At 31.0% G+C, this 13903-nt stretch overlaps 2 protein-coding genes and 1 non-coding gene across 3 annotated transcripts; 1 reads left to right on the forward strand and 2 right to left on the reverse strand.

Annotated features, from left to right (window-relative positions):
- The first annotated feature begins 4199 nt into the window (after positions 1 to 4199).
- Positions 4200 to 6999, forward strand: LOC140958623 (trihelix transcription factor PTL-like). The gene is made up of 2 exons (XM_073416143.1): positions 4200 to 4772; positions 5605 to 6999. The coding sequence occupies exons 1-2, from the start codon at positions 4366 to 4368 to the stop codon at positions 6827 to 6829; spliced, it is 1632 nt and encodes a 543-aa protein (XP_073272244.1). The 5' UTR covers positions 4200 to 4365; the 3' UTR covers positions 6830 to 6999.
- A 2120-nt stretch (positions 7000 to 9119) lies between these two features.
- Positions 9120 to 10327, reverse strand: LOC140960034 (uncharacterized). Its single transcript, XM_073418149.1, has one exon. It carries the CDS (start codon positions 10132 to 10134, stop codon positions 9235 to 9237), a length of 900 nt encoding a protein of 299 aa, XP_073274250.1. The 5' UTR covers positions 10135 to 10327; the 3' UTR covers positions 9120 to 9234.
- Positions 10328 to 13205: 2878 nt separating this feature from the next.
- TRNAL-AAG (transfer RNA leucine (anticodon AAG)) lies at positions 13206 to 13286 on the reverse strand. Its single transcript has one exon. It is a non-coding gene; the product is annotated as a tRNA-Leu (tRNA).
- Positions 13287 to 13903: the final 617 nt, after the last annotated feature.

Here is a 13903-nt window from a genome sequence, read left to right on the forward strand (position 1 = left end):
TTTCTAAAATTTCCTATCAAGATTCCTAAAACTATGTGATTTAATTTATAAGTAATATTTCATTGCTTCAACATGGCTAAATCTGAAACATAGCAAGGTTTTCAAATATGAACCATAGCAAATAATTCAGCTAAAATAATAAATCAAATATATTATGTCAAAAATAAATTAAAAAGATTATATGTATACCATACATAATATTCATATGTTAAGTCACACATGCCACACGTATATTTCACTCGCTAGTATATATAAATGTATTTGAACCGATAAAATAATGAGAGCACTTTGTTGATATGGCATTTGTCACACCAAGAGAAATCAAATTATTTGTTACAATTTTAATTAAATAGATCTTCCCCATTTCTTATTATTTTTTTAAATTACTACATCTATTTTCAACTTTATATCCAAATAAAAGTAATCACAGCCTCAATCTCTATTTTTAAATTTATTGTTATTTTTGCATGTACAACATAATGTGTTTGACTACTAGTATATAGAAATCACGAGAAAAGCAAGCATAATTTTACAACTACAAATAAATAACTCGGGATTAGGATTGATATATCGTATCGTATCAAAAAATTTATATGTTTTCGGTATATCAAAATTTTCGATATGTATAATTAGTATATCGATTATAACAAAATATTGTGGTATATCGAGATTTCAATAGTATATCGATATATATTGTTTTATACCAAATTAAATAACTTATAGTTTTAAAATTTTAATTTTATTATTTAAAAATATTATATAGTTAAATTTATATAAATTATTTCGACATTTCATATAATATATATAATATATATAATATCGAAAAAAATTTAAATTACGTATTATTATTGTACCAAAAATGTCATATTTTTCTCAGGATTACTTGGGATGATTAAGCTCTGGAATGTACGTGTAAATAAGCGTGTTAATCCAGGGGTGGTACAAATCATTAATCGCATTTTAATAATGCGCAACTTGGTACGGGACAATGACTGATTTGCCTAGTCCATAGGTTTTGACACACACCCAGGGCACACGATTTTTAAAAAGAAATTCATGGGCCCCTAACTAACAAACGTCCTTTTTGATCCGATATCGTTGCATCAACTAGACTTTATATAAAATATTACTATTATTTAGAAAACTAATATTTTATTTAATAAAAAAAATATCATAAAATTCAATTTAGTAGATTTATAAAGTATTCAGGACTATTATATCTTATATAATTACTAAAATTTTCAATAACTAAATATTTTTTATTCAATTATCCTAATCTTTGTTTTTTTTTTGGCTAGCTGCTTGTCGAGTATTGAAATTTAAAATTATTGCACATAAAATTATACCTACTTATTGTGTGTGCATTCAAAAAAAAAATCACTATAATGCTGATTTTCAATGAGTATAGATAATGCTGATTTTCAGTGAGTATAGATATTACAATCTGGTCTCGAGCTGTAATAATTATTCATGTAAAGAAAACGATTGAAATGTGACGCTTGACAATTTAAAAAATTTGAGACGCTCGATCCTACAACTATGATATTACATATTAAATTTAATAAGTTATTTATACTCGATCTAACTTATGTTATTTGTAAAATCTATTCATAAAATAAAGTGTATATATGTGTGTAAAATATAAAATAAAGCATAAATAATATGCATCAATTAACATATATAAAAACAAACGTACTCGCTCAAGCATGTGACACCTGTTGAGTTAGCCGGGACTTCTGGTGATTCGAAATTTGACGATTTTCCAACCAAAAAGAGAGAACTTAAACCAAAGATGGTAACCTTTTTTTAAACAAATCATTGTAGTTCAATTATTTATTTTTATCTTTTAAATTATAATAATCCCAAATAATATATTTAGTGCGAAACTCAACTTTGTTGAATTGCTCAGCCCACGGTTTGCGACCTTTTTAAATTTTTTTTTTTATTTTTGTAAATCTTGCATTTTTGCTTTCCTGAGTTTATTAAGAAGAAGTTAGTATTCAAAGCTCATTTTTTTTCCTTCCAATTTTCACATAAAACTTCATATCAGTATGTATACGTATTTAAAAATGGTATAATTTAAATTTCACTAATTTTAGAATGTAAATAGAAAGTAAATTATAAAGCACAAATGAATAAATAATTATCGTAGAGCGAAAGGTCCATCTGGTTTCCTCAAAAGGAAAATATAAAGACTTGTACGTGAACAAACGTCAGTAAACACCGGCAGAATCTGAACTGAGTGTGCAGTCGGCAACTGGTCAGATTCAAGACATACTTTTTGTTTCCATCCAATTCAATGCTTATTCTATTTAAATACAGGTTTAGACCCCTCTTTATAAGCAAAATTCTAATTCTAATTTTTTTTAAAAAAATATATTCTGAGATGTAATATTTGTATGTTACAAAATGTATCATGTTAGCTTTGTTAAATGTAGAAAATCGATTGGATTAAATCATTGAGAGTTGTGTATATGGATTTGAACAATCTTTTTTCATTGAACTGACTTTTGGGGTTTAGTTTTGTTCAAATCTCAATTTTAACAAGTTGATAAAATTTGTCATGCGTTATTCATGTTAGGGGTGCCATCTTGATATCCTACCAGCGGATTCTAGGAGAAATTTATTATTATTATTTTTTACATGAGTTTAACTACGCCTACGTATATTTCAAAATTTTAGAATAATTGTATTTTTAACTAGTTATTAATTAGAAATTTTAAATTTAATGTTGTGTTGGTGATGTATGTAGTGTTGGGATGTTTATACACACATATTAAACTTATGAGTAGAGATGCCTTCCTCATTGGTATGCTATGATTGCATTTTGTGAGAAGCATCTCTCCAATTTGGAAGCAACTATTATACAATAATTTTATACCAAGGATAATTCTACATACATGTGACCATTATTCATGCTTTTTCATGTATTTGTTTATTTATTTATTTATTTATTTATTTATTTATTTATTATTATTATTATTATTATCAAATAAATTATATGAATATTATGAAAACATGGTTAAGAAAGATAAATATTCAATTTAAAATTTTAAACAGCCGAGAATACTATATTAAAATCTGTATAAATTAATACTATTGGAACAATGAGATTTTATTAATTAATCGATATATCAATAATTTTTTATTTTAAAAAATATTTTTTCGATCAACAAACATAATTTCTTAATTAGGTAAAAAATAGGAATATTTAAGAAGATAATTAATATTTTAACTGAACAAAACATTGAATCAGACAGCATTTAATTCTTACTGATTCAATTCACATATTAAACATTTTTAATTAATGATTATATCTTAGAAATGTGCAAATTTTTTTAGGAGGAATGTCGTGTATATTGATCGATTCTCATTTAATGAGTTTCTCTGAAAGTTCCCCTGCCATAGCACAAAGGCACACACAAATTAATGCATTACCATTAATTAATATTACTATGTACATATTCGTGTATATCAATAAATTCTCATTTAAAAATATTGAAATATAATAGATTTTATATCTGTTTTAAATATTACTTTGTAAGAATTTTTTAGCCACTCCATGCTTCTTTACTTGTCTTGTCTACCCTAATTTATCTTTTTACCCCGACACTAACAAGTAACTACTATACATTACATTGTTTATTGAAGTTTCTCAAGGCTTTGTCCAAAAATAGTAATCTACCAGGTTTTGTTCGAACAAGTACTTATTAACGATTTTATAAAAATATTTTTTACAGAAAGAATTATAGAAGTTTTTTTTTAAGAATATTAAAGACACATTTTGTACAACTATTATATATATAAAAACGTATCTATATTGAAAATAATTAAAAAGGTGTTTCACGACAATTTCTATTTTTTGTTGTTTACGATCGATTTCCAGTTTGACAAACATTTTTTTGTTTTTAAGCATTAATTTTTTTTATTTATTATTTAATAATTATACTTGAAGAACAATATTTTTAAATAATATTAATACACTTTTTTTTAAAAAAAATCTTGTTCAAAACATACTCTATTTTTTTAAAATTTAATTATGAAACACAAACGTTTTAAAGTACTTGTCCACAACCCCCCGCAACCTAAATTCGTGTATCTTGAAAGTTGCACCGACAATGTATGCACCCTAACCCTACACAATACATACATACAGAGAGATAGATACAGATGAGAGAGACCGTAATTTACAGTAGTCAGAAGAAACACATAAAGGGGTCCATTGTACTCTCATGAATTTAAAGCTTCTCTTTCTCTATAAGAACATGATCCGGGTTTGCCGCTACTTTCGCAATCGCTTCACTTAAACCGCTTTTCCCTTTCGTTGATAAATATTGCTACTCGAAAATACATCGTGCACAGAGTATGGAGGATCAATACGGGATGGTTGATTTGCGCCAATTCATTAGCGATAGACCTTTCTTTCCACCGCCGGTTCCGGAATTACTACCTGCCCACAGGAGTACTTTGAACCCATCTCAACATTATGACACGCTCATGGTTCAAAGAGGGATGCATCACGAGTTTCCTTCTGATTCTACAAACAGTACTGCTTGTGTTACTGCTGCCGGGTTTAGTGGGTTTGAGATCAAGGCAACTGCTGTACAGATTGGAGGCGGGGCAGCATCAGCAGCATCAGGAGGAGGAGGAGATAGTTGTACGGCGAGGTGGCCAAGACAAGAAACCCTTACTCTTCTTGAGATCAGATCGCGGCTTGATCCTAAGTTTAAGGAGGCAAATCAAAAGGGTCCGTTGTGGGACGAGGTTTCGAGGTATTATGCTCATGTAACTGACCTAATTTCTTAGTTCATAGTTCTCACAATTCACTCCTCAAGACCTTGAGATCAAATCCCAGTTGGGAGTTTAAGTATTTATCCACGATTTTGCTGGCTATATTACCACATTCTTACACTTCATTAAACTATAAAAATATTTTCACAAAGAATCATATTAATTTTATCAGGTGTTAATTTTCACGTTTCTATCTTTCCCATTTTTTCTGCTGATTATTTTTTGTTTTTCTATTTTTCTTGATTAAAAAGTCTACTTAAGCAAATTAAGTTTCTTTGCTTTCATTAATAGCTACTCTTCTTTCGTTTTTGTTTTTTACGTTCAAGAAATTAAATGGCAATTGATATTATTGAAGTCCAGATTGGGAATCTGAGTGTTACTTTTATTGGACAAGAACTAATAGTACTAAATCACAATCACTCTGCAAGTCTTTTTTTTGGACAAGAACTAATACTAATTTCCTGCTGCAAAAAATGCCTATCTTTTGGGTACTGTAATAAACATTTTTTTTTTCTGTTTTTTGCTTTCATTAAAAGACGTGAATCATGAGTGGCAACATCATTTCTTCGCACTGACAGCTTCTGCAATATTTTGAATAGTCGTTTTCCCAGATGAGTTTTGTCTTCACAACTTATCTTAGAATTCACATGAGTTTGCCCATTCTTAGCAAATGTCATTATCACTTAAATTTTAGACCAGTTATATTACATGAAACTAGGGTTACTTTATACTGCGAGATCTTCGTCTTCTATATTACAGTGCTCAGTAAATATTTTTTGTTTCTTCTTTTTTTTTCCTTAAATTGAATTTTAGGATAATGTCTGAAGAACATGGATATCAGAGGAGTGGCAAGAAATGCAGAGAGAAGTTCGAGAATTTGTACAAGTACTACAAAAAGACAAAAGACGGCAAAGCTGGAAGGCAAGATGGGAAGCATTACAGGTTCTTTAGGCAACTTGAAGCTCTCTATGGAGAAAATAACAACTCAGTTTCAGTGTCAGAAACCCATTTCAATGGTGAAAGTTTTCTATACAGTTTCCCAAATAAGAACACTCTTCCAGCTTATAATCAAGAATCTTATCCGGGTTTGAAGCTATCAGAAACTACTAGCCTCGGTCTCTCAAATTCTTCTGATTCTGATACAGATTTATCAGATGATACTGGTATAAATGTAAGGATTAATAGAAACAATGGTCATGATTATGATGATGATTCACCAAAGAAGAAGAAGAGAAAGGGAAAGAACAGTTGGAAGGCCAAGATCAAAGATTTCATTGATTCAAAGATGAATAAACTGATGGATAAACAAGAAGCCTGGATGGAGAAAATGTTGAGGACGATTGAGCATAAGGAGCAAGAGAGAATGACTCGAGAAGAGGAATGGAGGAAACAAGATGCAGCAAGAATAGAGAGGGAGCACAAGTTTTGGGCCAGTGAAAGAGCATGGATGGAAGCCCGTGATGCCACTTTAATGAATGCTTTACAAAAATTGGCAGGAAAAGCAGGAAAAGAATACCGGGCTTGTCAGCATGAAGATTTCACCGGCCGGGCCGAAAATCAAAACGACAATAGTAGTGAAACGAGAACAAATTCTGCTAAACGCGGGGATTTTTGGCCCGAATCCGAGATCACCAGACTGATTCGTTTGAGAAGTGGCATGGAAGCGAAGTTTCGGCAAAGTGGGATCAGAGAGGAGGTTCTGTGGGATGAGATATCGCACAAAATGGCTTGTTTTGGTCATGATAGGACCGGTTTGATGTGCAGAAACAAGTGGGATAGCGTCAATAATCATATAATGAACAAGAAAAGGAAGGAGAATTCAAGAATCTGTGGTTATAATTATCAGAATAATGAATCTATCTGCAATCAAACAGGAGGAGCGTGCAGTGATACAAGCGAACAAGGGATTGATAATCCTGTCACCCTAAATGGTAACGGGAACTCTCCATATAATAACTATAATGAAGGAAATATTGCGACAAGTGATAGCTGCTTTAGGTACTTTATGGGGGATGGCTATGGGAGAATTATGGATTAAAATTCTACATGGGATCATATTAATCGAGGATAACTTGCAGCAAACATATTGTTTCTTCTGATTACTATATTATGGAATTTTTCTTGTGGAATTTGGAGATATAATTTACTGTTAGAGTTTGAAGTTGTGATTGCGTTTAATCTGATTAGTGGTGGACACTGTTTCTTGGACGATGTGTTGTACAAGTTTGTATCTTAGGGTAATATTTGGTAACTTAGTTTATTTTTTATTTTAAAAATCTGATTATAAATATTAACATTTTTATGTTTTTGTCCAGTTAAGTACAAATCACTGAGATTTTACATTGACTTGACGAATAAAAAAAAATTAAGAAGTATCTTTTGAAATTCATTGTTAACAAAGCATATAAAATACTTCTAACAAATTTCTATATATTAGAAAAAAGTTGAAAAGGAGACAAGAAATGAATAAATATCATTCAAATCCTGACGATTTTCTCTCCCAGCAAATTCTGTGAAATGGATATTTGTTTGCCTATCAATTACAACGACAACAATAATAATAGAACTGAATTAGTTTTGAACTGTTGATTTGAAAATATAAAATTCACAATATAATTCCCAGATAAAATAACTTTCAATCTTGCAAATAAAAAATGAAATATAAAATAACTCTATTTTATTTTCCTTAATATAATCCATTTTGCATTAAGTTTCATATTGTCACTCACACAATCCATCCATCCATATCAAAACTTTTCGTCAGATATTTAGTGCAGGGATACATTATTATTCGATCAAACACAGTTTAATTGTGTGTGATATATATAAATATATGGGAAAAAAAAAGATAGTATATAAATTCCACAGAGTGAAAATCTTCTTGTGTTGCAGAGGTTGCCCACTGCTCTACTCATAAATTACTTCCACCTACAGAGAATCTTCGTAAAAACCGAAAACCAAGCAAAAGGGCTCAATCATATACACAGGATAACCCCTTACCATTTTGGCATTATTAGTTTGTTGCTGTGATCTGATAATAATGATAAATTAACTCTGCTTTTGGTATTATAATTTTGCAAACAACCTAATCAAAGGAAGGGTTTCCGGCTTAAGCAGACACTTAATTACAGATCGCACGTAGAAATGATTGTTTTTCTCTCGTGATGTGGTGAAAATAAAATCTTTCAATCACCTATACGTGATGTCAAATTCTATTAAAATATTAGATATTCGATATTGAAACGTGAATTTTTTTTATTATAAATGGAGCATAAAGTAACCTGTAGATTAGTAGATATTGTAAACTACATTGTAACGATTAGATGTTACAGTGAAAAATGGGATTAAATTCGTAGCAGCGGTAACTTGGAAATTTTGAATTTTTTTTTTTTTTTTGATTTAGACTTCATACTGACACATCTGAAAACTTGTCATTCCATTTCCGAATTTTGGAATTTTTTTGGGTTTTTGTGTGTGTGTTTCTCAAGGTTTGTACGTGGAGAATGGAGAAGCTCCTATTCTCCTGTGCTTGCAAACTCATGCGACAAATTAGGGTCACATTTTTTGTTTTGTGTGTCTCGTCTTTTCTTTGTATTTTTAACAAAAGAAAAAAAATATTTCATTTTCTATACCCATTTCGGGAAAACATGCGAACACTGACTGAAGAACAAAGCATATGGGCCCGCATGCCAGTAAAATTTATTAACTTTTAGAGTACTCATATTTTTGGGCCATCAAAAGATATGCTTGTATTGTTGGGCCCAGTTCAATGTAAGACGCAGTGGCCTTTTTACTTTGATTATTTCGGTTTTGTCCGATCTAATATTCGGCCCACAACAAAGTCAATTTCTAGGGACGACAACGGACTGGTGAGTTTGTCATCCTCGTTACCTCGTTCTCGAATTATATTTTCGTCCTCATTTCTGTTTCTTTTGAATTTAGAAAATCTCGGAACTCCATCTCACGGGGATCAACTTCTTGTCCTCGTCCTTCTCTACACTCCAAAAATAGTAATGAAGTGGGAGCAGAGACGAGTCTGAGTTCTTCGAATTTGAACTTATTTTTGCTATTATTATTATTATTATTATTATTATTATAATTAATATTAATAATATTATTTTTTTATCAAGATGGGTCTCGAGAATGAGAAAAATATCTATATATCCGTCTCGAACTATTTCGTGATTCAAAAAAATCCTCAACCTGAGAGGTGATGGGGTTTCTCTTGCTTTTGGCACGAAATTTAGTCACCAAACTCGTCTCATTTCGGGTTTTCTAGCGGGTATGACATATACCCGTCAATTTCTATTATATTTCAACGGACGGACACAGCAGAAAACAACATTTGAATGTATAATCCAACCGTTTACAGATCAAAACACAATAAAATACACACAAAAAATAAATAAATAAATAAACGTGCAATCCTCGAAAATAACACAGTTAATCTGGATTCTTACACACAGAAATCAGCAACGAAAACCCATTCTGTTCGAAACTCTTCTCCTCCAACCACAATCTGCTGTCCAATTCACTCCTTGTCCTAAACATGAAAACCCCATATCCCAAACACGGCCTAAATATCCAGTCATGAACATCCCACATCAAATCCACCAATAATCCATCCAAGAAAATCGTCTGATTCCCTCTGAAGTTCCACCTCAATCTCTTCACTTCAATCACCATCTTCTTGTCCATGTAAACGTACAGCGCCGGATTCTTCCTTAGAGTCACCCCGTCGTCCCCGAAACATTTGATCAAAACGTCATGCCACGTCCCAGTTTCGCAGAATTTAGCCCTGGTGGAGTACACTGCATCGCCTGAGAAGCTCTCGCTGCGTGAAACAAGTGCGGATTCCCAGATTTTTGTAGGGGAAACACGTTCTTTGATTCCCAGTATTTCTTGCTCCATGTCTCCAAGAATCAGGCCTACCTCCGAGTCGAGTATAATCACTAAGTAAAAACGGTTGATCGGCTCGGGTCCAGATTCGAACTTTGCCTGGGAAAAATCCCAGTTGATTTCTATTGCAGAATCGCATGATTTGAAAGCTTCTGTCCCTCGGGATTTGCGTAGGATTCTTGAATTCTTGCTGATCCTATCTAAAGATAAAGGGTGATCACATATGCCAAAAGCGAAGCCTTTATTGTTTAACCGATCCAACCATCTTAACCTGACAAAAAACTCTCTCTGATTCGAGGCCTTGACTCTGTAAATGCATGTCACCGCGGTTTGAATCGAGTGGGTCAAGATCGATGAAATAAAATCCTTGTTTGAAGATCCCGAACAGTATGAGTTCGATACTTTTACTGCATGTTCGCTGTAACAAATCGATATATTTTTCATAGCTTGAAAAAAATTCAAGCAAACGAAGGAAATTGAACGAACTTCCGGGGAAGAAAATAATTAAAACAATCTTGGTGTGGTTGAATTAGATTGGGATCGGTGGACGGTGATCCTTTGCCTTTGGAGGAAGGAATGGGTAGTAGAAGATTGAATTTTTATGTTCTTTTCTTGTAACTGAATGAAAAATAACAATAAGAGAAGAAGAAGATTCACACAGAATATTAATTATCGCATTAATTAGTTGTTGATCTCTTACTTTAATAGTTATCATCATAATCATAATTAATTAACATTTGCCGTTTCCGGGTTGAATGCTTTCGTTTCATATATACTTCATCTAAGGTTACACAAATGATAAGATTTTCTTGGTTTGAATAATATATATTAAAAAAAAATGTTTGAGCCACACACATATGTTTTAATTTCTCACCATTTTGAAATATCCTCGATTTTTAAGCCATGTAGGTAAACTTCGTGGAACGTTAGTTTTTCCTACCAAAATTGCCAAAAAGAAAATTAAATTTACAAGATTTATACTGCAGTTTGATTATGCAAAAACTTGTGTGAGACGGTCTCACAGGTCATAATTTGTTAGACAGATCTCTTATTTGGGTCATCCATGAAAAAAAATATTAATTTTTATGCTAAGAGTATTACTTTTTATTATGAATATCGGTAGGATTAACCCGTCTCACAGATAAAGATTTGTGAGACCGTCTCACAAGAGACCTACTCTTTGATTATACAACGAACTAAAATAACAACAGGACAAACATAATGACTTAAAAAGGAATTTCCATTGTAACAATAAAGAGTAATTTTCTAAAAAAAAACTTCATACAAGCTACCATAATCAAATATTAAAATATGATTATACAGTAATGTATTATGAAAATATTAACTTTATGAAAGTATTATTATTAATATAAATTTGATAAATAATTAATAAATTTAAACATAAATAAAACTTTTAAAAATGAAATTCAGAATTTCCATAAAAAAAAATTGATGATATGATAGGCATCAAGTTTGTATTGTGGAAAGAAGCTATGTTAGAACCACAAAATAGTAGAATATACTTTGTTTGTTTTATGTAGATTAATTTAATTTTTTTCCCAATAGTGTTATTTTCTAAGATTTGCATAGCCATTTTTTTACTCATATAACTTACATATTTTATTCTACAAAACTGAAACAGTACTTTCACTTTCTTCATTAGTAATGGTTGAATAATTGAGATTGAGAGAAAATATTCCAAGCAAGAATGAAATGAATTAAATATTTAAAAGTGAATTACTCATTCTAACGCATACCAAATAANAGGAATTTATGAATTTTTTTATGTCAAGAGTTGTCTTCACCAAAGGACAAGATCCAACTTTCGTATGTAAGTAAATCTTTTCTCTCTTTTACTGCAAAAAAACGAGTCGACTTTCATGGAATATAAAAGTTATTTTATTGGTTACTGAAAAAAATATTTTATTTCTAATTAATTTTTATCTTTTATTTAAATTAAAAAATAAAAATTTTGTATTTTACGACTAATCTGACTTGATCTAATAATAAGATTTATTATTAGACTTGGTTTGCTTAATATAATCTTGGTATTTATGCTCTATGATTTGTTTTTTATATTTATCTCTAAGATATAATATCTTAGATTTGAATAGAGTCTTATTCATAATAAACTCTTGTTTCCATGTTCTAGGATTTCATTCTTATGGAAAGATAATTAGGTCAAGATAAGAATATCTATATATATGGAATATTGAGAGAAGAACGTGACGACTTGAGAGAGGTCGGCAGAAGAGTACTTGCATAGAAGAAAAATACGATAGTCGAGCCTATTTTGATGAGAAGCTTTTGTGTGATTGGTTGATTACTTTGTGTAGCTGCTGAAGTTCTTCATGTGATCGATTGATCAATTTGCGTAGCTGCTGGAGTTTTTCTGAACTTGTACAAGTTCAGTTTTGGAGATTTTTGTGTGAAGACTTTGTGTGATTGATTCACAAAATTGTCGTGTTGCAGATGGGTGTTGAAGACACGTGAAGAAAAACACTGACGCAGAGTGTTGATCGAATAGTGTTATTTTATTATTTGTTTTAAGCAACTTCGGTCTTTTTTTATGCATCCAATTTTAGTTTGGTTCATTTTGATGCATTTTAATTACTTGGAGTGTCAAAAAACTTTGTTTTGTTATACTCACTAGTATTGTTTTGATGTAAACGGTTTACATATTTTTCTAGTTAATTTTTTTAATGAGGCATTGTTCAAGTTTTTATACTTGTGCATAATTTAAATCTAGTCCCTATTTATTCAAGTTATACATGTGTGTTAAATAATTAATTTCCGCTGCTTGTTGTGTGCACGTGTTGACAACACCAGAGCATAACACTAACTTTTAATACACACAATATATTAATTTATTATACATTTATGATCAACAGCCCCTTCAGTTATATAAATTAGATATTGGATATTGAATTACTTATGATTGCAAGTGTGAATTTTTCCATAAACAAATTCTTATGATGGGATTGAAGAAAAAACGCAGAATAATATTAATAGACCTTACTCCAATGAACATACAGCTGAAGATGTTTCTGAATTGAGTAAGTGAATGTTTGTCTCATGATTAAAAGTTCGATCGATTGCCGTTCCAACATTCTCGGAGAAGCTTGTCACATATACTTTGTCAAGTGTGGTTTACCTATCCAGCGTATTGTAAGCTATCCGTATTTGCCTCGAGTTCAATAAATTCTATTATAAATCAAATATGTATCGAATCGACTAGAAAAATTCACGAATCGACTAGATTTATTTACTGCTATATTCAAAATACACTGTAAATTGATTCTCCTTAATTTATTTTTTCTTAAGACACAATCGATTTGAAAATGTATGCTTGCACTCGTTTGTATTTGCATCGAGTCCAGGCCCACCACTAGATGTGGGTATTTACTCCACCACGTCGATAACTATTCTTTGGGCTACGCTGGATGGGCCTAACCTTTGATTCTTTGGGGAGTTGGGTCAAATATAAAAATGGGGCACTATGGAAAAATTTTGGATGTTGAGAGTGGGATTTGAACCCACGCCCTTTCGGACCAGAACCTTAATCTGGCGCCTTAGACCAACTCGGCCATCTCAACATTGATGTCAGGTCTATGTTCTGACTTTTTAATATATTATATCAAATAGAATGCAACGCTGCATTACTGTTAATACCTTTAATTTTGATTTTTTGAAAATTATGGACAAAATTACCCTGACGTTTTTTTTTAGTTCCACCATAAGACAAACTTTCAAAGCATCATTTCGAAGCACTAGAAAAGAAACATTTGTCCGTTTTTAATACAAAATGGAGTGTATTTAACAATTCGTGGAGTGTAAATATCATTTCCCAATAACTTACTTAAAACCTTTTTTTTAAAAAAAAATTTAACAAATATAATGTAAACAAAATCAAAGACGTTAATTAGTGTTTGTCAACATTCCAATGGAGATAGCAACAATACAATTTATATTTTTAAACTTGTGGTATCTAAAACGTCATGATTAGATCGCTATCATAAACGTGTAATAATTATTATCTAACAATCTATGTGAATTAAACACGTGATAAACTCTAATAACAATTATATGTTCTTGTTTTTGTTCAAAACAAATATACAAAAACTCATGAGACCGTCTCAAGGTTATCCGATCCGATTAATGAAAAATTATTATTTTTTGTGCTAAAAATATTATTTTTGTTTGTGAAGTAACT

Source organism: Primulina huaijiensis, chromosome 15 (genome assembly GCF_012295235.1).
Source record: "Primulina huaijiensis isolate GDHJ02 chromosome 15, ASM1229523v2, whole genome shotgun sequence".
NCBI lineage: Eukaryota > Viridiplantae > Streptophyta > Magnoliopsida > Lamiales > Gesneriaceae > Primulina > Primulina huaijiensis.